We start from the raw sequence: 22,865 nt of genomic DNA, 5'->3' as shown, positions 1-22,865 counted from the left end.
AAGTCCCAGAAAATGCAAAAAAAAGTGTGATTCTCCTAGGCCACCGCAACATCAAGGAGGACCACAGTCTCTGTATTTAGACTTGGGTAGTCTGATCAAGTGCCAAGAAAACCCCACAGGCCAGCGTAAAGTACCAGCCAGAGATTGTAACAACTGCTCTCCCAAACTGTATGTAGTCTCCACTCTGACACATTGAGGACAAGAAAACTAGAAAGTAGTTTGTTTTTTTCCCTTTTTTACATACTGTTTTCTCTTTTATTCTTTGGCTAGGATGCCCATCACCTGTACTGAAGATTTTTTTCTCTAGATCTTTTAATGAATGTGAGTCAAAAAAGCACATGTAATCAAATTGTGAACAAACCTTATTTCAAATAACTTCACATTACCCTCAGTCATCAACGCATGCTTGCATAAAACTGCTCTGCCCCCAAAAGGGAAGTTTTAGTATGTATATATCGTAGTAGTGATAAATCAGTCCAGAAGAAGAGTCACACATAGATGTCATCTCAGATGGCAACATGGAAGGCATCTTAAATAGTTTTCCTGGGCTGAGAAGTTAACTCTGCCTCCTTAGGCTTCTGCAACTAATACTAAGTATACTCAGACAAGATTGCCGTTGTCATTTGGTACCATATTCATGAAAGCGAGACCTGAGGCCAGATTCTCTCCTGGTACAATTCCACTGAAGCAAACTGCCTCAGCTACCATAAATTGGAATGGCTCCATTGAAGTCAGAGGAGCTGTGCTGATTTACACTAACAGAGCATCTGGCCAGTCAGTTGGCAGGGCTGCAGAGAGATGGAGGAGAATATCAACTACCCTGTTTACTAGCAGTGCTTTTATAAATAGCAGCAGTGATATTGGTTCACATGGGAGGCCAATGTTCACCATTCAACATACTCAGTGTCAATAATCTGTAAATATAACCAGAACTCCTGCATAAAAAAAAACTAATGGCTTTCAGAAAGTCCTTTCATGATATAAACATTAAATAAAAAAGAGAAAACCACAATTTCATTGTAATTTGGAATTTCCTGTAGCTGGAACTCAGTAATTATTAGATTCAAATGTCACATTTGTCCCGTTCGGGCATGGTCTTAAGTCATCTTCGAACCTGTCAATTGTAACACTGCACAAAAACAAGAGGATGGAATATGGATTTTATCTGAAGTGTACAGAATTTTCCCTCAGTTGAAAAATTAATAAATGAATCTGTAGTACTACCTGGAAGAAACATAATGGAATAAAAGAAACAAAAGTGAAATGCAAGTTTGTAGTGAGATAAAACAGTCAAAGGGCCAGTGTCATATTGATGTACAGACAGGACAGTAAGAGAGAATCTCCTTTACATACAGCACTTACAAAATTCCACCAGGAATAGTATGTTCAGTTGTGGGCAGTATTACAAAATGATAATATGTAATAAGCTCAGAAAAGGAAATTACATTTTCAAAAGTGCCAAGGTGCCTTAGTAACTTAAGTCTCACTGGAAATTATTGGTTTTGAAAATAGGATTTAAGCTCTTTTGAAAATTTTACCCAATCATTACAGAAATGAAAAAGCAGGGGGAAGGACCAATTAAAAAGCAAAAAGATTAAAGAGCTAAATCTCTCGATCGCATTATGGCTATGGTTAAGATGGCACATGATAACCATCTAAACAAACCTATATGTTAGACTAGAAAATAATTATTTAGGATGGTATAGCATAGGATGGTATATCTATGAGTAATGGGATGAGAAGAAGGGAATATTTAAGATTAATTTCAGGGAAAATGTTCTGTTAGGAGCGAGATTGGTTTGTGGCATGATTTACTGAGGGAAATGTTTATCTGCTGTTTTATAACTTGTAAGTGTTTGGGGATAGGGATATCTTATTGAGTGTGTGCAGAAGCACAAATTGGCCCTCATTCTTTTATGTGATCAATGCAAATAAATAAAAGAATGACATTTCAAAGTGCTGCCTATCATTTCATCCCCCCAAGTCTCACGTTTTACAGCTTCATGTTACTTCAATCCTCATGAGCCATAGCTCACACTTAAAACTATGGAGAACAGATTACAGGATTAGATTTTGTTTACCAAATGCAGGCATCTCACAACAATCAGTGAGTTTACTTGCCTTAAGGAGAGCATAGCATAGGATCCTCATCTCTGTCCTCTATCTAATGTTTCATTTTTTCTTGTCTTCCAGCCAAACAGAAGTAAGGGAATATTTGTCTCCTTGAAAATTTCATTTTGAAGGCAAACAAAATTTGGGTTTAATACTTAGGTAAAGGAGAAAAAATCTGTTATATCTTTAGAGTCTAATTCTGCTCCCACTGAAGTTACTAGTAAAACTCCCACTGATTTCAGTGAGACAGGGTCAAGGATTGCCTACCTCCTGACCTAGTGGATGAGAAAAATATACTCAAAAGTGAGAAAACAAGAAAGATACTTAATGGCAGTTAGAGATCAGACACTCAGTTGGTGCCAATCAGTATAGTTCCAGTAATGCCAGATGGGGTGGGGACAGGGCTACATTGATTACCTCAGCTGGAAATCTAGCTCTAGATTTCTTTTGAATCAACATTTACAATGTTAGTTTGGATTTTATTTATGTAGTGGTGAAAATCTACACACTGTGGTAACAAAACTGCCAGGACACTAAAGAGGAAGAGAGAGAGAGGTTTTGGAGGCACTGGCAACAAAAATATAAGATTTAATGCATTCATGCATGTGTGGAGGAGGAAAGAGGAGTCAAATGAGCAGGACTCTAGGGATGAGGCAGAGATGGTCATGGTACTCAGCCTTTGACATAACAGATGAACTTCTCCCTGAGGATTGATTTAATTGGAGTAACACTAGGGGTACATCTACACTTATGGGAAGATCAACACACTGGTGTTCATTCTTTGACGGTTCAGTTTAGTGCACCTACTGGACATGCAATAAATCGAACTGTCATGGCACCCCTGTTGACCCCAGTACTCATGGCAGTCACAAGGAAAAAGGGAAGTTGATGGCAGAGTTTCTCCCATTGACCTCCCACTGTGGACAGCAGCAAAAGTCAGTTTTAGACAAGTCAACTTCAGCTATGTAATTCTTGCAGCTGGATTTGCATACCTGGCATAGATTATGCACCAAAGTGTAGCCCTGGCCTAGCAAAGAATTTGGCTCATTGGGTTTGAGGGGGTGGCAGTACAACCGGACAGAGATAGAGAGAGAGGTGACAATGGGGAACTGGTCAAATGACAAAAAGTTAGAGTGGAAAGACTTCTGTCATTCTGTAGAAGTGACAGCTCAACCTTAAGGAATGAATGGAGGGGATGTCCCAATGGCAGAAAAAGAATAAAAGGAAAAAGGTCAAGCTTGGTAGATTCTGAAAGAAGATGGTGCCACCAGAAGAAGCCCTGAAAGAGTAGTTGCAACAATAAGAGGAGCAGGAGTTCAGAGAGAAGCTAGGATAGTTGAGAAGGATCCAATTACAGATTAAAGTATAGTCCTTTTCAGTAGCATGAATGCAGTCTAGAACGGATGCAGCTTTATAAGCCTGGTGTGGCTTTATGCTACAAAAGAAGTGTAATTTATAGGGAAAAAATCTTGATTATTTGGATGGGGAATTGAGAATTATTTGACTGATCTAGGAATAATGTGTAGGGTAAGGACCATTGATTTAAATACAGGAACAAAACTCAAAACCTTCTGATTTCTAATCAGGAATTGATCCTCTCCTGGCGACTAATAATAATAGTTTTATTTATTAAATATTTATTCATGAACCAATGCCCTAAGCACTGTTCATGCTAGAAATACATGAAAAACAAGAAATATTTGTGCTGCCCTTGAGCTTCTTCATTGTCCTAGACTGTGGCTGTTGTGAAGGACAGTGTTGCTTTAAAACGAGCTTTAGAACAGTGTTCTCATTTTTTTCCTTTCTTCAGATTTCATAAAACGATCTCTTTACATTATGCTCTGTTGAACTGAATTATAGTGTTTATGTTCCATTAGGTTGAGGGCCTAATTTAATGTAATCAAAGACAGGTAGTACACTGAAGATACTTTGCAGGCTGATTTGTTTTTATTTTTCATCATGAATTTGCGTTTTTGCAGTCTTTTGTGGACATGCTATTGAGTAGCAATTATATTTCTTTCTATAACTTCTTTTGGGGAGGTACTGACTTTTACTTTCTCTTTTAAAAAACAAGCTATCACTATTTCACAGCTCAGATCTTTAGTAATTGGAATAATTACATGAAAATACCTGACAATTAAAATTTGGCGCTCCCCATAATTTACAAATATATTCAAAATTGCACACCCTAGGGAAAGAGAGAGAAGTATATTGGGTATGGACACATCTAAAGAGGTCAGATTCTGGATTCAAGAGAAGCAATAATTCAGAACAATTAAGCTTTAGCTCATTAGTTTTGCCCCCTTAGCCAGGCAAAGCCCAAATCACTTGTATTGTGTGGTAGGATTATAAGCTTCATTACACTAGCCAGCAAGAAGAGCTCCTCTCCCAGAGAGTTTAAAGCAGAGGCAGGCAAAATTCCACCCATGGGCTGGATTCGGCCCACCACAATCCTGTGCACTGCCGATGACCCACAAGCAGGCTCCCTGCTCGCCAGGGCCCCACTCAAAGTAGCCAGCTGTTGGGGCCATTGTGTGCCTCTCTATGTACCTCTGCCAGAGGTCACAACCCAAACCCTCTGCACCTTCTTCTGTACCCTTGCTCCTATTCAACTCCTTTCCAGACTCTGCACCCCATTCTGCACCCATTCCCCAGGTCAGAATCTACTCCTGCATCCAAAACCCCTTCCAGGACCTCCTGTGCCCCAATCCCCTAACTGAGCTCCACGCTGCATCCAGTCACCATTCCAGACATCGCAACGCACTCAATTTCATAGAAATTGACCATTTATCAAATTCTTGGAGTGGCCCCCATCAAAAGTGACCAGCCCTGGCTTAAAATCTAAATAGACAAGATAAGTAAAGGGCAGGAGAGAAAGGGAGTATAGTTGTCCTCCATTTACAAAGAGATAACAGAGATAAAGCCAGGGCAAGTGACTTGCCCAGGGACACACATGAAGCCTGTAGCAGAGCCAGAAACTGCATCCATGTCGCCTGTGCCTCAGTTTCGTACCTGAACAACAAGACAGTCGTTCCTGCCTGACATTAGCCTAGCTTGTGCAGAACTAAGACTTTGTGCTGAGTCACACACCCCTATGGAATCATGACAGGACTGGTCTCCTGGGGATGATACAATCAATCAGTGGGTGGCAGGCACTTCACTTTCACTCCCCTCCTGGCTTTTGGGAAAGATGGGAGCACCCATGCCACTCTCTCAATTCCTTGGCTGCGAGGACTTTCAGCTCTCAGGGGAGTGGGGGTACTGTTCAGATCAGTGTTACGGGGTCAGTTTGTGGGCATCTTCCACCCTTCAGCCTATAACAATTGTCTCCTCTGCTTTTTAGCCAAAGTGTATCATTTCAAGCTGCATTTAATGAACAACTGGCTTGATTATGGATCCGCATCCTTTGGGCATGATCTAGATAGGGCTTGAGTCTACCATGAGAGTAGAAAACTGGATTAGATGCAGGTAAATATGGAATCCTCCTGCTGAGCTTCAGTCTCTTCCAGTTCTAGTATTCTAGATTCATAGATGAATCTCATTTAAGCAGGGAATGAGAGGACATATGATAGTAATCCAGATACATCAAAAGAATCCCGCATTCAGCCTTTTTTCCCCCAAGCCTAACAATTAAGTACCCCTGCCCTCACTGAGGGGGTAATTAGCAAAACAGATTATGGTTGGCCATTTAGAAACATAGCAAAATTTGTATTGGACTGTCAATCTCCCATCTGAAGAGAACCATCTTCGGAGAGAAATCGTGCTTTCCTTTCTTCGTTGCCTACCATATTGTGGACACAATTAGAAACTAATACATAAGTATCATAATAGTGTAATTCTCCATCTTTCACAGCAACCTATCACTGCCTAGCAACCAGTTTTGGTCAGTTCATTAAGTGAGATTGCTCAAGACAGGTTTTGCTGTGCATCCTCCAACTAAAAAGGAAACATTTAATTCAGAGCTGTCTATTTTGCTGATTACCATGTGTGCATGTACACATCTATTACGATTCTTCATTACTGCTTCTTCATCCTAAGTCATTCATCCATGCTGTAGTCAGTCTATAGAATGTCATAACTATATTTGCAAGTGTATGGACCTAATAGATCTCTTAGTGCTGGCAATCTGAAAACTCCAATAGGCTTCAGTGGATATTGAATCAGGTCCTAAATGCTATTGGTATACACAGGTCTAATATAGCTGAAATGGTGCACTTCTGCTTCCCTGGGAACAAAGTAATAGAGCAGCTCAACAGGGGGATTCCATATGTACCTGCATATTGTAGACAGAATACCTGGAGCAGGTACGTCTCTGCTGAGGTTGTGCTGGGAAGCAGTCGCTCAAAGACGACACAGCCATTGGGTCTGTGAACATAATGAAATCGGTACACCCATACACCTGCTTAAATGGCCAATATTGGGCTTTTCTTGTCCCCAGTATATCAACAGTAGTTTGGAGGCTACAGCTGGAAGGTGAGTTTCATACAGTACTTACATAAGAACATAAGAATGGCCATACTGGGTCAGACCAAAGGTCCATCAAGCCCAGCATCCCATCTGCCGACGGTGGCCAATGCCAGGTGCCCCAGAGAAGGAGAACAGAAGACAAGTGATTTATCTCCTGCCATCCATCTCCTGCCCTTGTTATGAAGGCTAGGGCACCATACTTTATCCCTGGCTAATAGCCATTTATGGACCTGACCTGCAAAAATTTATCAAGCTCTTTTTTAAACCCTAATAGAGTCCTGGCCTTCACAGCCTCCTCGGGCAAGGAGTTCCACAGGTTGACTGTGCGCTGTGTGAAGAAAAATTTCCTTTTATTAGTTTTGAACCTACGACCCATCAATTTCATTTGGTGTCCCCTAGTTCTTGTATTATGGGAAAAGGTAAATAATTTTTCTATATTCACTTTCTCCACACCATTCATGATTTTATATACCTCTATCATATCGCCCCTCAATCGCCTTTTTTCCAAACTGAAAAGTCCCAGTCTCTCTAGCCTCTCCCCATATGGGACCCTTTCCAAGCCCCTAATCATCTTAGTCGCCCTTTTCTGAACCTTTTCTAATGCCAATATATCTTTTTTGAGGTGAGGAGACCACATCTGCACGCAGTACTCGAGATGTGGGCGTACCATAGTTTTATATAGGGGAAGTATGATATCTTTTGTCTTATTATCGATCCCTTTTTTTAATAATTCCTAACATCGTATTTGCCTTACTAACTGCCGCTGCACACTGCGTGGATGTCTTCAGAGAACTATCCACTATAACTCCAAGATCCCTTTCCTGATCTGTCGTAGCTAAATTTGACCCCATCATGTAGTACGTGTAATTTGGGTTTTTTTTTCCAACATGCATTACCTTACACTTACCCACATTAAATTTCATTTGCCATTTTGCTGCCCAATCACTCAGTTTGCTGAGATCTTTTTGTAGTTCTTCACAATCCCTTTTGCTTTTAACTGTCCTGAACAACTTGGTGTCATCTGCAAACTTTGCCACCTCACTGCTTACCTCATTTTCTAGATCATTGATGAACAAGTTGAACAGGATCGGTCCCAGGACTGAGCCCTGGGGAACACCACTAGTTACCCCCCTCCATTGTGAAAATTTACCATTTATTCCAACCCTTTGTTTTCTGTCTGTCTTTTAACCAATTCCCAATCCATGAAAGGACCTTTCCTCCTATCCCATGACCACCTAATTTACATAAAAGCCTTTGGTGTGGGACCGTGTCAAAGGCTTTCTGGAAATCTAGGTATATTATGTCCACTGGGTGCCCCTTGTCCGCATGTTTATTAACCCCTTCAAAGAATTCTAATAGATTAGACAGACACGACTTCCCTCTGCAGAAACCATGCTGACTTTTGCCCAACAATTCGTGCTCTTCTATGTGCCTTGCAATTTTACTCTTTACTAGTGTTTCTACTTATTTGGGCTCACAAATATTGACTCGAAGCAAAGCCGCCTTCTGCTGGCTTCATGTGCTTTTTTTCAGCACGATACCTATCTTGAGTCATTGTGATGTCCCAGTGTACTGTAGATTGCTGATTAAGCAGGCAGGAGTGAGAAGAGAGTACTAAAAACAGACACTTATGTTTATCAGTATCTGGGAAGTCAAGAACAAGGGAAAGACAAGCAGAAAAATTAAGCAAGCACTTCACAGGAATTTCATAAAAAGGTAAAAACAGAAAAAAGACAGTCAAGAAAGCTTTTAAGTGCACATTTTGTAAAATAGTATTGGATAACCAATTAGCCAACAGTGAGGCATGGCCATGTTTTAGCAGCACAACCCTTGGTGCTCACTATAAAACTTTGTCATAATAGAAGCTGTCCAAAGATTAATTTTCACCTTCATCGCCCAACAAATGAGTTTATATTTGCCACAGGGTGGGCATCATTGGGTCGTAATTAGAGATTCTCCTGTTGTTGACAGCTAGACCAGAAACAGCATACCAGTGCTACGAGATTCTGGCACTTCAGGGGTCTTCGTGGAATGTCATATTGCTTATTTTAGGCGTGGAAAATTACAAATCCTGCTTTTTTATAGGATGCCTCTCCTGGCAGTTCTTACAACAACACAGTATTCTTGGCACATACATATACATGGATTCGTTAGCTACATAGAGATGGATCCAAATCAAAGTCCTAAGTCTGAATTCTGTATCGCACTCACTCTCTTCAGCAGGATACACCCAGCCTCTCTATATAGATTTCAAAATCCAAGTTCAAATCTCACCTCTCTAATTTAAGGGAATCCTGACTTAGAATTTAGATGCGGTCTATTAAAGAGAGAGGCACAAGAGGTGAACTCAGGTCCAAATGTGGATGCTGCTCTGGGGAGTTTGGTTCACATCCATATAGTTAACACCAAACACTCTGGAGGAGGATACACTTCCTTTGTAAAATGTTACAGGCATCTTAAGATAGCTGTTCTGTCTTTTGCATGCCAAAATTTCAGGCACTAATAGATGCTCTGCTCAGCATGACTGCACTGAGACATACATACAACATCAATTTGGTATAATCTTCTGGAAAATTGGAGACTTCAAGGATGAGCAAAATTAGGCATTTATTATCGATTCTGAATATGATGTGGGAGCAAACAGCAGAAATTGTTCTCTCAAAATATGCAGTTAGTGGTAGAGGCAAAACAGCAACCCCACCATACTAGACCATGCAGTAAGTTAGCATTGGCATAATGCAGCATGACCTGACATTAAGGTTACAAAAACGTAGGCCGTTTCTTTGCATTTCTGAAAGCCCCATTTGCGCTGTCTCACCCTGCTGTTGTGCCTACAATGAGGACTTACAGTATTTACTTACTGACTTTTCATTCAGAAAAATGACTTGTCCTGCCCCAGAGTGCTTACAAATGTAAAAATTAAAATATTAACATGTCTAGGAGAGGGGAAAGAAGGGATGTAGTCAAGAACATGCACATTAATACCCTTCACTCTGTCCTCTAGCAATTTTTTGCTGGTACCATAGAAGGATGGGGTCTGGAGTAGCTTTGCTTCACACATGTAGGCTGAATTCACTTGTGCCTAGAGCTACACAAACTCAGGTCCCACGTAGATCTTCTCAAAGGTAAAACAGAACCTATGAGGATGTTGCTAAGTAGTGAGCATGTCAAAGCTCGAGACCAGGTGGAACTCTAATGTACATATATGAACGTTTTATGTAGTCTTTCATCTTTTTCTTGTTCATATTTGAAGAAACATTGTGAAATATATTTGTGAGTTATTTGTATACAATACTACGTTTTTAATACATAAACACATGATTTATGAAATAACAGGAAATGTGACCAGAGAATTGTGTGTAATCTTATAAAATTGTGCTATTGTAGAAGCAAAAATAACATTTCTTAAAAGGCTTAATGAATTCCTTCTAATGGCACCTAAAAGCTTCTATGCCTGATCAGTTATATTCTGCTTAGTAATGGTGATGTCAGGCCACATCTTCAGGACTAGAGCATATACTTCCTACTGACTTCACTGAGGACTCATCTACACTGGCCCCCTCCTTCAAAGGGGAGATGCAAATGAGTGTGAGTGGTGAATAGCAATGAGATGCTGCACTGCATATGCAGCACCTCATTAGCATAATTCACGCTACACGAACTTCAAAGTCAACTTTGAAGTACCCGCGCAACTTCTAAGTGCCTGCAGCTACACTGCTTGCTGCTGCTTCGAAGTTAACAACTTTGAATTTCTTGTAGCAAGAATTATGCTAATGGGGTGCTGCATATGCAGCAGAGCACCTCATTGCTGTCCACCGAGCGGGCTCATTTACATGCCCACTTGGAAGGAGGGGGCTAGTGTAGATGGGCCCTGGGAGTTGCAGGCTGTCAGCACTTAGATTTAAAAACATAGTGTTATTGGATTCAAGAGCTATTTCCCAAAAGCTATCATGGAAATGTCATGTGAAAACTGCAATTCTCTGATCTATGTCCTTGTACTCTGGGCATGCATTACAATACTGATTTTAATGAAGCTCAAACTGCATTTCTATCTTATATTTTCATTAAGTTTTTATTATCCCAAGATAGAATACTATTCTTTATGTCTGTCGTCAGTCAGCATCTGCTAGACTTAAGTAAATTTACAGGTAAAAGAGTAATAATTCTAGGTTTTTAATAATAAACATTTTATGAGGAAAAAAACCCCAATATCTCAGATGCATGTTACTAAATGGATTTACTTGGCACAGAATGTTAATTCCGTAAAGGATCATTTAAAATGTAGCCCCTCAGCTTACATGCACAATCACATTTATTGAACAAAACCAAAATTTGTAATGTAGTGGGTACAAATAAGTGCTGTAGTCAGAGAAAATAAGGTCCTAAAAGCCAAGCCGCAGATAAAGTCATACATCAGTTATAATGTGCCAGGTCTGTCTTCCCTGATCGTGTACAGTATTGTAGCCATGCAAGGGCAGCTGTGTGTGTTATTTTTCTTGTCCTGTGACTGACTTCTTAGTTTTAAATACCATGTGGTAGCTGTGGCAAGCTCAGTGAGGTAATGTCTTTAAATAGACCAACTTTTGTTGGCTAGAGATGTAACTGCCCACAGGCAAACTGGAACCTGGGACCTCTGGAGCTTAGTGCAGGCACCTCTACAGCTTGAGCTAAAGGTCAGCTGGCTCTCAGCTCAGGCTGCAGAAGATGCATTCTCTCTCTGAAGTGGTCTAGGTACCACTGTATGGGACAGTGAAACACACATAGGTGTGTGGGTTACAGAGACAAGCTTTCGAGAACAAGAAGTCTATAAGGTGCCACAAGACTGACTAAGATATTTTGGAGCATAAGCTTTCGTGGGCAAAGACCTGCTTCATCAGATGCAGCAAGCTTTTGAACTTACACAGGAGCTCTTCTTCAGATCTGGGAAACTTAGGGCATGTCTACACTACAAAATCAAGTCAACTTAAGTTGATGTACAGCCAGTGTGTGAAATAAAAGTTTTTCACATCCACACTTTGCTCCTTTTACCAGCAGCGTGTCTCTTCACGAGGAGCACTTCTACCAACTTAATTTGGCAATCTGGGACTCCAGCTGTGAGCAGTCAATCGATTTAAGTAACGCTAGGTCTGCATGGACACTGTGTCACCTTAACTACATCAACCAGAATGCTACATCTCTTGCCTATATCACTGGAGCATCACACAGTGTAGCTGCTTTCACAGTTAACTGCCTTACATTGACTTAGCTCTGTAGTGGAGGCCTCAGAGTGACACAGCTATATACAAGGTGGAGCAGGTTGTTTAGCTTAAGTAATTAATACATATTTCAGGAGTTCAAGATGAAGTGGCCTGTTATCACCCATCCAGTCCTAGGGTGGAGAAAGGAACTGGGATGGAGGGGGGCTATAATAAAGTTGTGTCTCGACTGTGGGGAACTGCCAGCAAAAGATACGCAAATTCCACACTGCAATTTGCGTATTTTTGCCAACAGTTCTGTTGGGGGAGGCCCGTCCACATGGGGCCAAATGTCAGAAAACCCCCTCTGTCAAGACATCCCTTCTTCCTCATGGAATGAGGTGTACAAAAATGTCAACAGAATGAGAGATCTGCAGAGAGCTGCACTCTGGATGCCCAATCTGTCGACAAAACTTAAATCAACAGTCTAGACAGAGGGTAAGCCATAAATCCAGTGTTTCTATTCAATCTATGATTTTTAATATATAGCAAAATTATGAAATTACACTCAAGCTCCTCTTTTGAAACTGTTGTGCAGGTTTCTTTGAGGAGAATGACTAATAAGTCAGATGTAGCAATGATCACGTTGTGATGGTTTATTACAATAATCTAATAACCTATTAACCTCTCCCAGCTGTACCTCTCACTGCTCCCCTCCTCCAACCACTTTGGTGTTGTTAATTGACCACTTCTCCTTGAATGGTCCCTTAAAATTCATTAGCTATGAATACTAAATAATCTGTTCTACCTTGTACTTAGCTGTGACACTAACTAGCTTCCCCAGACCGGAAGAAGAGCTCTGTGTACGTTCAAAAGCTTTTATTTTTTGCCAACAGAAATTGATCCAATAAAAGATACTACCTCAGCGCCTTGTGTCTCTTATAAACAAATTATCCGTGAACACTGGCAAGGATTAGAGATGGTCCAGAGTCAGGGGAGAAGTAAAAAATATCACTGTCCTTTTTGCATTTAAGTTGAAGTTTTTCTGTCCAGCTGTAATAGGGATTTTTTTTTCCAGCCATAGGCCTTCTTTTTCCATTGAGGAACTCTTGGGATTAGCTACAAACAGCTGGAAAGCTGTGTATTTTAAATGAAACGATAACACAAATACAGCATAATTAGATTCCAGAGCATTAGTAAATTATAAATTAACTATGAATAGTATGGTTCTAAATATTTGTATTTAAAATGTGCTTGCTAAGGAAGAAGATTTAAACAGCTAATCTGACTACCAGCTTTCTGAGATGGTCTTGTATTTGTTATTAGTTTACAAAAAAGTATATTACAGTTTAAGATGAGAAGTTAAATATTTCCGGTTTGATAGATTTGCCTGTGGCTTAATGCATCATATTTGGCCCAGGTCTTGTAACATGAGTGATTATTTTACAAATGCAAGAATAAAACAGATTAAAATTTATTTGGTAACAGAATGTGTAGATTTATGCTTCAGGGATTGTATCATGATACGCTGTTGGTGCTATTTTTCCATGGCAATTAGTTACTTCTCTTGTCTGTTATGGCACATAGGTGAAAAGAATGGGGCAGAGCCAGATGATGCGGAATTGGTGAGCCTCAGCAAAAGGCTGGTGGAGAATGCAGTCCTCAAGGCTGTACAGCAGTATCTAGAAGAAACTCAAAACAAAAACAGACAGACTGATGGAAGCCCAGTGAAAACTGAGGAAGCAGCTAGTGGCAAAAAGAATGAAAATGATAGTGATAACAGAAAGTGATCACTGTGAGAATGCCAAGGAAGCACAAAGCCCCCAAGAATAACCATCAAAACTTGTCCCAGCTCCCTATTGAGATGTGCTAAATTGTGCTGGATGACTTGCAGTCTGCTTCATGAGTGTCCTATCGGAAGTGCGTTCTGAATTGAGGGGCACTAACAGTTTCCTAAAAAGTGTTTGCATTGCTGAAAAACTACTGAATTCTGGGAAGGATGGGGGCGGGAATAAACAAGATTATGAAATAAAAAGCTCGACCTTTCACAGGCTTTTAACTACAGAGCACCTCTACGTTGTTTCTGAAGAGAAACTGAACCCTTTGCATATGCCTTTTGCACTGAAATGAATGCCCATGGAACAAGGCTTTGCCATAAGGAAAAACTATGCCAGCAACATTGCTTGGTAGTGCCTACACCTGTGCACTTGATCTGCAGCAGAGAATACGACATTCTGCTGCAAAGCTAGAAGCGGTCAATGCTAAGCGACAACAGTTATCACTACAGATGTTTATCACAGATACTATCACACAGTAGGTAATATAATGAAAGTTTCTCTCAAATGTGACACTATCAAGTGTTCTTCACTTTTCAGTAAGGTTTGTTCATATAAATTATATTTTTTGACAAAACACTGCCTTTTTATATACAATAAATATGGGTGAAATTTTAAGTGCTTAAAGAAAACACCTGCCCAGTTCGATACATTAATGCCATACTTTAAATATGTAGAAGTGACATTAGTTATATGCAAAATGTGTTGTATCATTCTTTTTCTCTAGGGAAGAACCATGAATCAGACTTAATAAAGAAAGCCTTGCACAGAGAATCGCTGGCCCTGTTATCCAAACTGAATAAGATAAAGGAGCTCTTATCACACCCTGAGACCCGGATGAAAATTAACAGGGAACTGTTTGAAGACAGACATATACAGAAGTAATTGGGAAAGTCATGTTGACTCCAACTCTCCAGCTACGTGATTGTAAATAGCTATGGTGTAAAATCTCATAAGGCTGTTTTATGATAAAAAATTGGTTTTTTTTTGGCAAATTTTTCATCTCTGTTTTATAATATAGCCAATATAAATTAAAGCCAATAAAACATGCAGTATTGCGTTAAGATACGTACATGGTAACAGAACAGACTGTTAACTGATGAGTTATAGTAGCTCCCGAGATCAGTTTCTGGAAGGACGAAAAAAGCTAGAGGCAGTCTATATCACAATTGTGTCACAGAAACACATTAATTTCTAAAGGGTATGATTAAACACTGTGGCCATTCGACAATGCACATTTTCATAGTGATTTTAAAATGTACAGCTGAAGAAAAGCGTTTTAATGATTTTTCTGCATATGCTGGTATTTTGGGTTGGCACTGTTTGTTTATCAGCACTTGAGTACACATGTACAGATGCTGAAATGTTATTTCTGCTTTTGTTTACATGCAAGCAAGAATGTTTTAATGTCTCAAGGTAAAATCCTGGCTCCACTGAGGTCAGTGACAAAATTCCCACCAGCTTCAGTGGATTTCATCCTCATAATAATTTATTGTTCAAATAGTCATTGTTCAGAATACTTGCCTTGTCATTTTTTTGGCAACATGATGCTTCTTAGTTTTACTTCTGTTATTTCCTCCATCTCTTTACCCTTTGCTATGTAAAAAGGGGTGTGAACCTGTGTTTCATGTGCACTCAACACATCTTATGAGTTCAGTGGAAGTACTGAGTGCACAAAATTATGCAAGATCATGTCCAATATTTGCACTTAAGCATTTCTTTAAAACAACTTAATTGTAAAGTCATTTATTTAATCATGCATTCTGTGATCAATATCATTTGTGCTGGTGGAACTGCGGTATAAATATTAAGATTTTGTTCAGCAACTATGGAATTATGTTGGTATTTTATCTCATGGATCAGCTATATTTTCCTCTAGTGATAAATGAGAGCACATTCAAAAATTTCTCTTATGCATTTGAGTCCATATTCCAAATAAAAATATTCTCTTTGCATTATGTTGTCTTCCCCCTCAAATGGATTTAAATAAAATGAAGTACTTTTGAAGTGAGCTAAGAGAGATCATTAAATGATGTGGATGCAATTCTCTCCACCGAGCCCTGGCAACTCACACCTCCCTGTACAACTGTGGCTGTTATGCTAAGTCAAGGGTGTCAAATCCGGATGCTGAAACCCCACACATTAAGCCCTGAATGTTTTGATTCAGTTGCTGTTGAAGAAGATACCTACCAGTACGTTACATTTTTAAATAGCAAAATATAATGCCCCATGTCCAGGCCTGCCAACGGAGGGGCAGGGAACAACATTGCCCAGGTGTGGCTATTCAAAAGGGTCCTGGGGCCACTGCCACTACAGCAGCAGCCAGAGCTCCAGGCCTATTTGACTTGCTGCAGGAATGCTGGGCCTGGCACCCCACATGGCTCTGGGGGTTAGGGGTCATGCCAGTTCTGGACAGCACTGAGAGCTGGCTGTCTTGCCCCCCTCTGCCCAAGGGCCCACCTCTTCCAGGGACTCAAAGCTGCCACACACCCCCCTACAACCACCTTGCTGTTGGCCTTCCTGCTCATGTCAAAGTTTAAAAGACAAGACACTGAGCAGCCCTGGAAATGAACCTTTTTGAAGTTTCTTTGCTTCATTGTCTAATGCGTGGATTAGAAAGAAGTACAATTTACTATGGGGCTAGCCTAATTGAAATCAAGTGTTGACAGAGGAAGCACTTCAGAGTTGGGGCCTACATGTCCGTCCACAATGCATTTGCCCTTTGAATGAATGAATCTGTTGGTCTGATTTGCCACCTAAATGATAAAAACAATTCCTATTTCCAAAACAAGACCTACTTTATGACGCCAGATTATAGTCAGTTATCTCACAGGCTAACAAGACAAGAGAGAAAAATTGAGTTATTTATATGGATATGTGCTGGCTTATAGTATGCTATTCCTCACTGCATCAAAAAAATTATGTTTATAGAGCAAATTAGACAAGAATCATCAATCAGGCAATCAGAGGCATAAACAGAGGAGATGTATTATTTCTGAACAGATCTTAATGTCTACCATTTTATTAGCTTCATTTTTCTCCTCCTGAACAGTCATTAGGTATTTCAACTAGTCAGCCAGAGTGACTAGTGCTGTCATGCGTATTTATTTAAACATTTCTTAGCTGCAAAAAAAGCGGGGGGGAGAATAATCCAAGTCATGTCTGGAAGCGCTAACCTGCAACATTAGAGCTACAAGACACTGCATGCTGTCGTAACCTTGTATACAGGTTTCTTGTATAAGATTTCAATAGCACATAATAGGGCATGACGTCTTGTTGATATGATGGAGGCTCTGGAAAACATAGGCATAGAATAATAGGACTGGAAGGAACTTGGAGAGCTCATTTAGTCCAGCCCCCTGCACTCATGGCAGTTCCAGAAATTATCTAAACTACCCCAATAGGTAAAAAAAACAAAAAGCAGTCAAGTAGCACTTTAAAGACTAGCAAAATAGTTTATTAGGTGAGTTTTCGTGGGACAGACCCACTTTTTCAGACCATAGCCAGACCAGACCAGACTCAATATTTAAGACACAGAGAACCAAAAACAGTAAGCAAGGAGGACAAATCAGAAAAAGATAATCAAGGTGAGCAAATCAGAGAGTGGAGGGGTTGGGGGGAAGGTCCAGAATTAGATTGAGCTTACTCCCTGTTACTTACTATACCCCAATAGGTGTATGTCTAACCTGCTCTTAAAAAATCTCCTGTGATTGAGACCCACAACCTCCTTATGTAACTTAGTCCAGTGCTTCACCGCCTGACAGGGAGGTTTGTTTTTTTTTTTTGCTAGTTTGACTTAATCCTCCCTTGATTGAATTTAAGACCATTGCTTCTTGTTCTATCATCAGTAATTAAGAAGAACACTTATTTTTTTTCTCTCCTCCTCGTAGCCACCTTTTATGTACTTGAACACTGTTCGGCCCACTCTGAATCTTCTTTTCTCTAGACTAAAACTACAGGACCCCATTTGATATGCCTCTTAAGTTCAGTTATGTGAACCATTCATAAACTACTCCCTGGGAATCGTTTTCAACTAGTTATGCATCCAACTGATGGCCCCATCTATGTTTTATTTCTCTCATTTTTTTATTGGAAGGTCATGAAAGACACTACCAAAAGCCTTAAAGTCAATATATACCACATTTAACACTTTCCCCACTCAACAGTGCTTATTACCCTGTCAAAGAAAGCCATTAGGTTGATTGGACATGATTTGTTCTTGACAAATTCATGCTGTTACTTACCTTTCTAGGTATTTGTAAATGGATTAATTATTTGCTTCTTTATCATTCCAGGTACTAACGTTAAGCTGCCAGGTTTAATTCCCCAGACTGGTTTTATTTCCTTTTTTAATTAATTGGCACTATATTTGCCCTTTTCCAGCCTTCCAGAATCTCTCTCATAGAGCACTGGAACTTGAAGAGGTATTCCGTAATTTTTCCAAAGATGATTGCTAGTGGCTCAGATATTTCTTCAATCAGATATTTGAATATTTTAGGATATATAATCATCTGATTCTGGTGACTTGAAGATATCTGACTTGTCTCAGTAATTTTTGACTTTTTCCCCCCCATTTTAACCTCTGATCCTGCTTAGTTTTCGCTAGTATTTACTGTTAGATTTCCAATTACTGCTAATCCTTCTGAAGAAAACCAAAATAAAAAAAGTTGAAGAACTTCTTCCAATTCCATATTTTTGCTAATGTTTCTCCCTGCCCCTACTGAGTAGATAAAACAATTTACACCAACACATTCTACCTTTACCACTTTGGCTACGCCTGCACTAGAGTGTTTTGTAAACAAAAATGGGTTTTTGGTCGACAGAACTCAGAGCGTCTACACCCTACTGCATGTTGTTAACAGAAACTGAACAAAAAACCTATGTAGACACTCCAGGGGGCCCTTTTGTCAACAGAATGGATAAAAAGATTGATCCACTTGTATGGGTAGATGTGACCCATTAACAGTAGTTTTGTCACAACATGTCTTCTGACAGTAACTTCTATAGACAGTTGCTACTAGTGGAGATGTAGCCATTGAGCATGTCACTTCTAAGCACTGCTTCATCCAGTTAACATGTGCCTCAAAGGAAGTTTGAAGGATTATTGAAATAACTGGAAAAAAATCAATATTAATACTGTTTGAGTATAAGAACAGTAACACTTCCATGGAGGAGATGCACACTGGAAAAGAGTATGCACTGGAGCTCGATGACATTCAGTCTCAATGTGGAAAAAATGTACTTGCTTTGGAACCTAGATAAAGAGCCAGATTTGCCTTTCAGTAGGGTTACAGCAACAGTTAATTGCATCAGGGATGAATGTTTGTCTACCTCTGGGTAAAAAGAAAACCAGATTTTTTTCTTTGTTGACTAAGGGATTATATTAATAATTGGATTTACAGAGACTTGACACGTAGCGCCATATCTCAACTCGCAGTATTACTTTAAAGTCAACAAGTGATCCCACTGGATAAAATAGGATTACTTGATCAAAATACCATTCATAGATAGAGTTTCATGGTCTGGCTCTCAGACTTCAAGAATCTTCAACTTCATTTACAGGGCTCTCTGGTTACACATACGTACACAAACTAGGTGTTATTTTGTTCTCACTGGCTATGTAAATTTCCAATATGGATCAAAGAGGGTTAACTTACGCTAGATACAGGTGACATTTTAATACTGTTGAAGCCTATTGCAAGTCTAGCAATGCTTTCTATATTTTCTTAGAACCATGATTTTATCAACTTCTACAAGGATACACAAAATTTTCATAAAATAAAGGTGTTCAAGTAGGAAAGAAATTGCAAAGGTTGTGCACAGCACAGCTTGTCAAGTCATGTTTTTAGTCAAAATACATTTTTGTGCAATTAGGTTATGTTAAACAGAAGGGATTGATTCAAATAGTTGATTTGAATGATTTAAGTCCACAAAGCTGAAAAATCTTGATTTAAATAATCAGTTTTAATCTTTTTATTGGAATTATTTCCCTAGAGAAAGGCTTATTCCATATGTTGATAACCATTAAAACATGTTGATCTGCCAGTAAATATAGCCTTTACTCTAAATTTGCTACACCTTTTTGCTAACAGGAGGATGCACTATATATCTGTACATATTTAAGTAACTATATAGCTTAATTTTCATTTCACCAGATTCTTAAATTTTTACATTTATATTAAAAAATTACAAACATTGTACTTATTTTCTAGAAAATTTCTCTCTCTCATTTGTGTCAAGTTAAATTTGGAAGGAAACTGAAATTTAATTACAAATGAAATTCTGTTAAAAATCATTTTTATTCAGTGTGTTGGATACTTAAGAAAAAGTTTAATGAAAAACTTATATTTTAAGCTCACTGATTTATTAAACAAAAGAAGTATATCTGTACTTAGTGATTTGAAATTATTTTTTCTGGTCATGTCCTTCAAAATTTTAGAACTAGCAGATCTCATCCTCTAACATCTCATTTGTTTTAATGGACTGAAAGAGAAAAGGATAGATTGGAAGAGAAAAAACAGGCTTTCCTACTTTTCAAACTCACAATTGGTTTCTCAGCTTTGAAATTAAAAGTTTAATACATTAAAATGAAGCAAACATTCTCTGGGCAACTGCAGAAGAAGCTACTGTAATGCCCACATGCTTTGTACATTGGACAGACTTCAAACTCTCTTAGACAAAGAGTTAATGGGCACAAAACAGACATAAAAACACTCCTGATCCACAAACCTGTTAGCTGGCATTTTAATTGAGTGGGCCATTCTGTTAATTACCTGAAAGTCTGTGTTTTACTGAAAAGGAACAGCTGTTTGGAAAGAGAGGCTGCTGAACTCTCTTTTATGTTCAAATTCAGTGCATTAACACGTGGTTTGAACCAGGATGGTAATTTTCTGTGTCATTATAAGGACTCTTTTACATACTTTGCTTTATCTAATTCTTAATTCCCCCTCCCACTTCTGCCCCTCTGCTCTCTGATTTGCTCACCTTGATGATAATTTTTCTGATTTGTCAACTTTGATTACGATTTTTGGTTCTCTGTGCCTTAAATATTGAGTCTGTTCTGGTATGGCTCTGAGCTGAAGAAGTGGGTCTGTCCCACAAAAGCTCATCACCTAATAAATTATTTTGTTAGTCTTTAAAGTGCTACTGGACTGCTTTTTTGTTTTGATAGTGTATAGACTAGCACGGCTCCCTCTCTGTTACTTTTCAAGAGCTAATTTAGCTTTTCAACAACTTCCAGTTCTGGGTGCTCAGTCAGTGACTTTCACAAGCTCAGTGCTCTGACTTGCTTTGAAAAACTTCAGCAAGTTAAATTTCAAATTTAAATACTATTCAGACAATTTTAATAGTATGATTAGGGTGAATTTAGACTCTTTTGGTTGTCAATTTCAAATTGGTTTATTTAAAAAAATTAAATTTAAAAGTAATTTTAAATCTTTTTCTACTCTCTTCCCCAAAGTAGAAGTGTATTAATGCAATTAAATGTAAATCTAAAAGCTAACCTTAATCTAGAAACACTAGATATGTCGTTGAAATATGATCTCTGTAGGCCCAACCCATCTTCCACTGAAAGACTTCCACTGACTGCAGTGAAAGCTAGTGGGAGCCTTTGTAGTGGTAAAAGAAGTCATTTAGTGAATGTATCAACTTGTCTTTTCCTGTTTCTAAACTGGTCTTTTATTGTGTTTGTGCGAACTTTTTAAAAACCCTCTAACAATTATCTCTGTACAGTTGTACAAGATTTTTGATTTAGCCCCCATACGCACTAGAGGGTTTTGTCAACAAAACTTGCGGAGTGTCTGCACACAAAATGCATTTTGTTGACACATTGTAGGCAAAACTTGGCACTTCCACTGACAGCGTTCTGCTTCTCTGCAATGAGGGATAACACCTTTGTTGACAGTTTATCAACAAAAAAGCCATGTAGATGCTCCAGGGGTTCCTCTGTTGAAAGACAGGACTTTTTGTTCCCAGGGCAGCCCTCTCTGCTGTGCTTCGGGTTGGCTGTTCTGTCGGGAGAATGGCCAGGCAGTCTGTCTGGTCTTTGTCAATCGCTCTTTCAATCCGCTTGTTTTGTGTGGATGTGATCTGTCTACAGAAGTTCTGCCAGAAGATCTCTTCTGACAGTAACTTCCAGCAGCAGATTGCTGTACGGTAGCTGTAGCCTATGGGTAAGAAGGATTAGCCTGGTGCATTTCTCTAGTGAACTCTCCCGATGGAGAAGGCAAGATTCACTGATCTCTCAAAAGAGTTATGGTAACTATAGAGAAGGCTCTATGTTTTCTCCCTAAGTAGTGTTCGCGGAGGGTGGGGGAGGGAGGCTATTTACACCCACCTAGAGGAAACCAAGTAATCAGTTAAGATATGTGATTAATTGGCAGCCAGTTAAGATAAGGTATGCTTTAGCTATTTAGAGAAATTTTCACAAAGATCACAGAGAAGATTATTTACATAACATATGTTTTTGTATTTGAATTTTATTTTATGCCTCTCTAAAATTCTGCTCAATGACAAAGCAATTCTTTAGCTGGTCAAATTTGTAACGTGTCTTAAATAACCACCTAGTCCGAGAAGATTACGTTCAACAAAATTTGCTTGGGTTCTTTGATCTGAGTAACTAATCTTTTATGCAAAATTACTTACAGTATGCTAAAAGCAACAAGAATTCATTCTGGAAGGATTCTGGAAGTGATAATTCATTGATGTAGAAATGTAATTTACCTCATCCTTTCAATCAATAAATTTTCTGAACAACAAAGTTCTTAGTTCATACTCAACTCCTCATTTATAGTCTCCTTAGGTCTTGGACAGTACTGAACGAAAACCAACCCTGAGAGAGTGTGCTGGGCTAAGAAATAAAACATTCATAGGCAAGCCACAATTGGAACAATTCATGGGGAAACAGAGTGATGTACCTGCTATGCCATTCCTAGGCAGTAAAAAAACAAGTACTGCAGCAATTAAAAAAGTTACAGTAAGAGGCAGATATAGTATTGCACATCTCTTACTGAAGGACATAAGTTCCATTTTCAGGATGTAGAAAACTATTCTTACTTCAGTCCTTGCAAAGTTCAAACAATATTGAAATCTAAAGTGAGAGGCCTATTGTCCGCCCCTCCCCCATCTCCCGCCTCCTAACACTTTATACATTAAAAGCAATATTCTAGCTCAGACTGGCTCACATCTGCACAATAATTTATATAGCTTCCTCCATACAGAGCCATGGAAAATGGTTTTCAGAGAGTATCAAAGAGACAAGATAGATTTTAAACTGCAA

The 22,865-nt window shown here is 39.1% G+C and overlaps 1 protein-coding gene across 4 annotated transcripts in view; it reads left to right on the top strand.

Moving 5' to 3' along the window:
* AKAP7 (A-kinase anchoring protein 7) overlaps nt 1–22,328 on the top strand; it is a 158,081-nt gene extending 135,753 nt beyond the window's left edge. The window contains exons 8-9 of one of the 4 annotated variants that reach the window (XR_012645043.1): nt 13,341–14,070; nt 14,316–14,448. Coding sequence is in view for 2 of the 4 variants with exons in the window: in XM_074990563.1 (XP_074846664.1) it covers nt 13,341–13,543 (203 nt within the window). In the remaining 2 variants the exon portion in view is untranslated. Of the gene's footprint in view, nt 1–13,340; nt 14,286–14,315 lie in introns of those variants that run through there. The other 3 variants (XR_012645042.1, XM_074990564.1, XM_074990563.1) reach the window with 3 other exon arrangements.
* Nucleotides 22,329–22,865: the final 537 nt, after the last annotated feature.

The sequence above is a fragment of the Carettochelys insculpta genome, chromosome 3, assembly GCF_033958435.1.
Source record: "Carettochelys insculpta isolate YL-2023 chromosome 3, ASM3395843v1, whole genome shotgun sequence".
Taxonomy (NCBI): Eukaryota; Metazoa; Chordata; order Testudines; family Carettochelyidae; genus Carettochelys; species Carettochelys insculpta.
The sequence above is the reverse complement of the archived record's forward strand: the minus strand, read 5'-3'. Positions and strand labels throughout refer to the sequence as shown.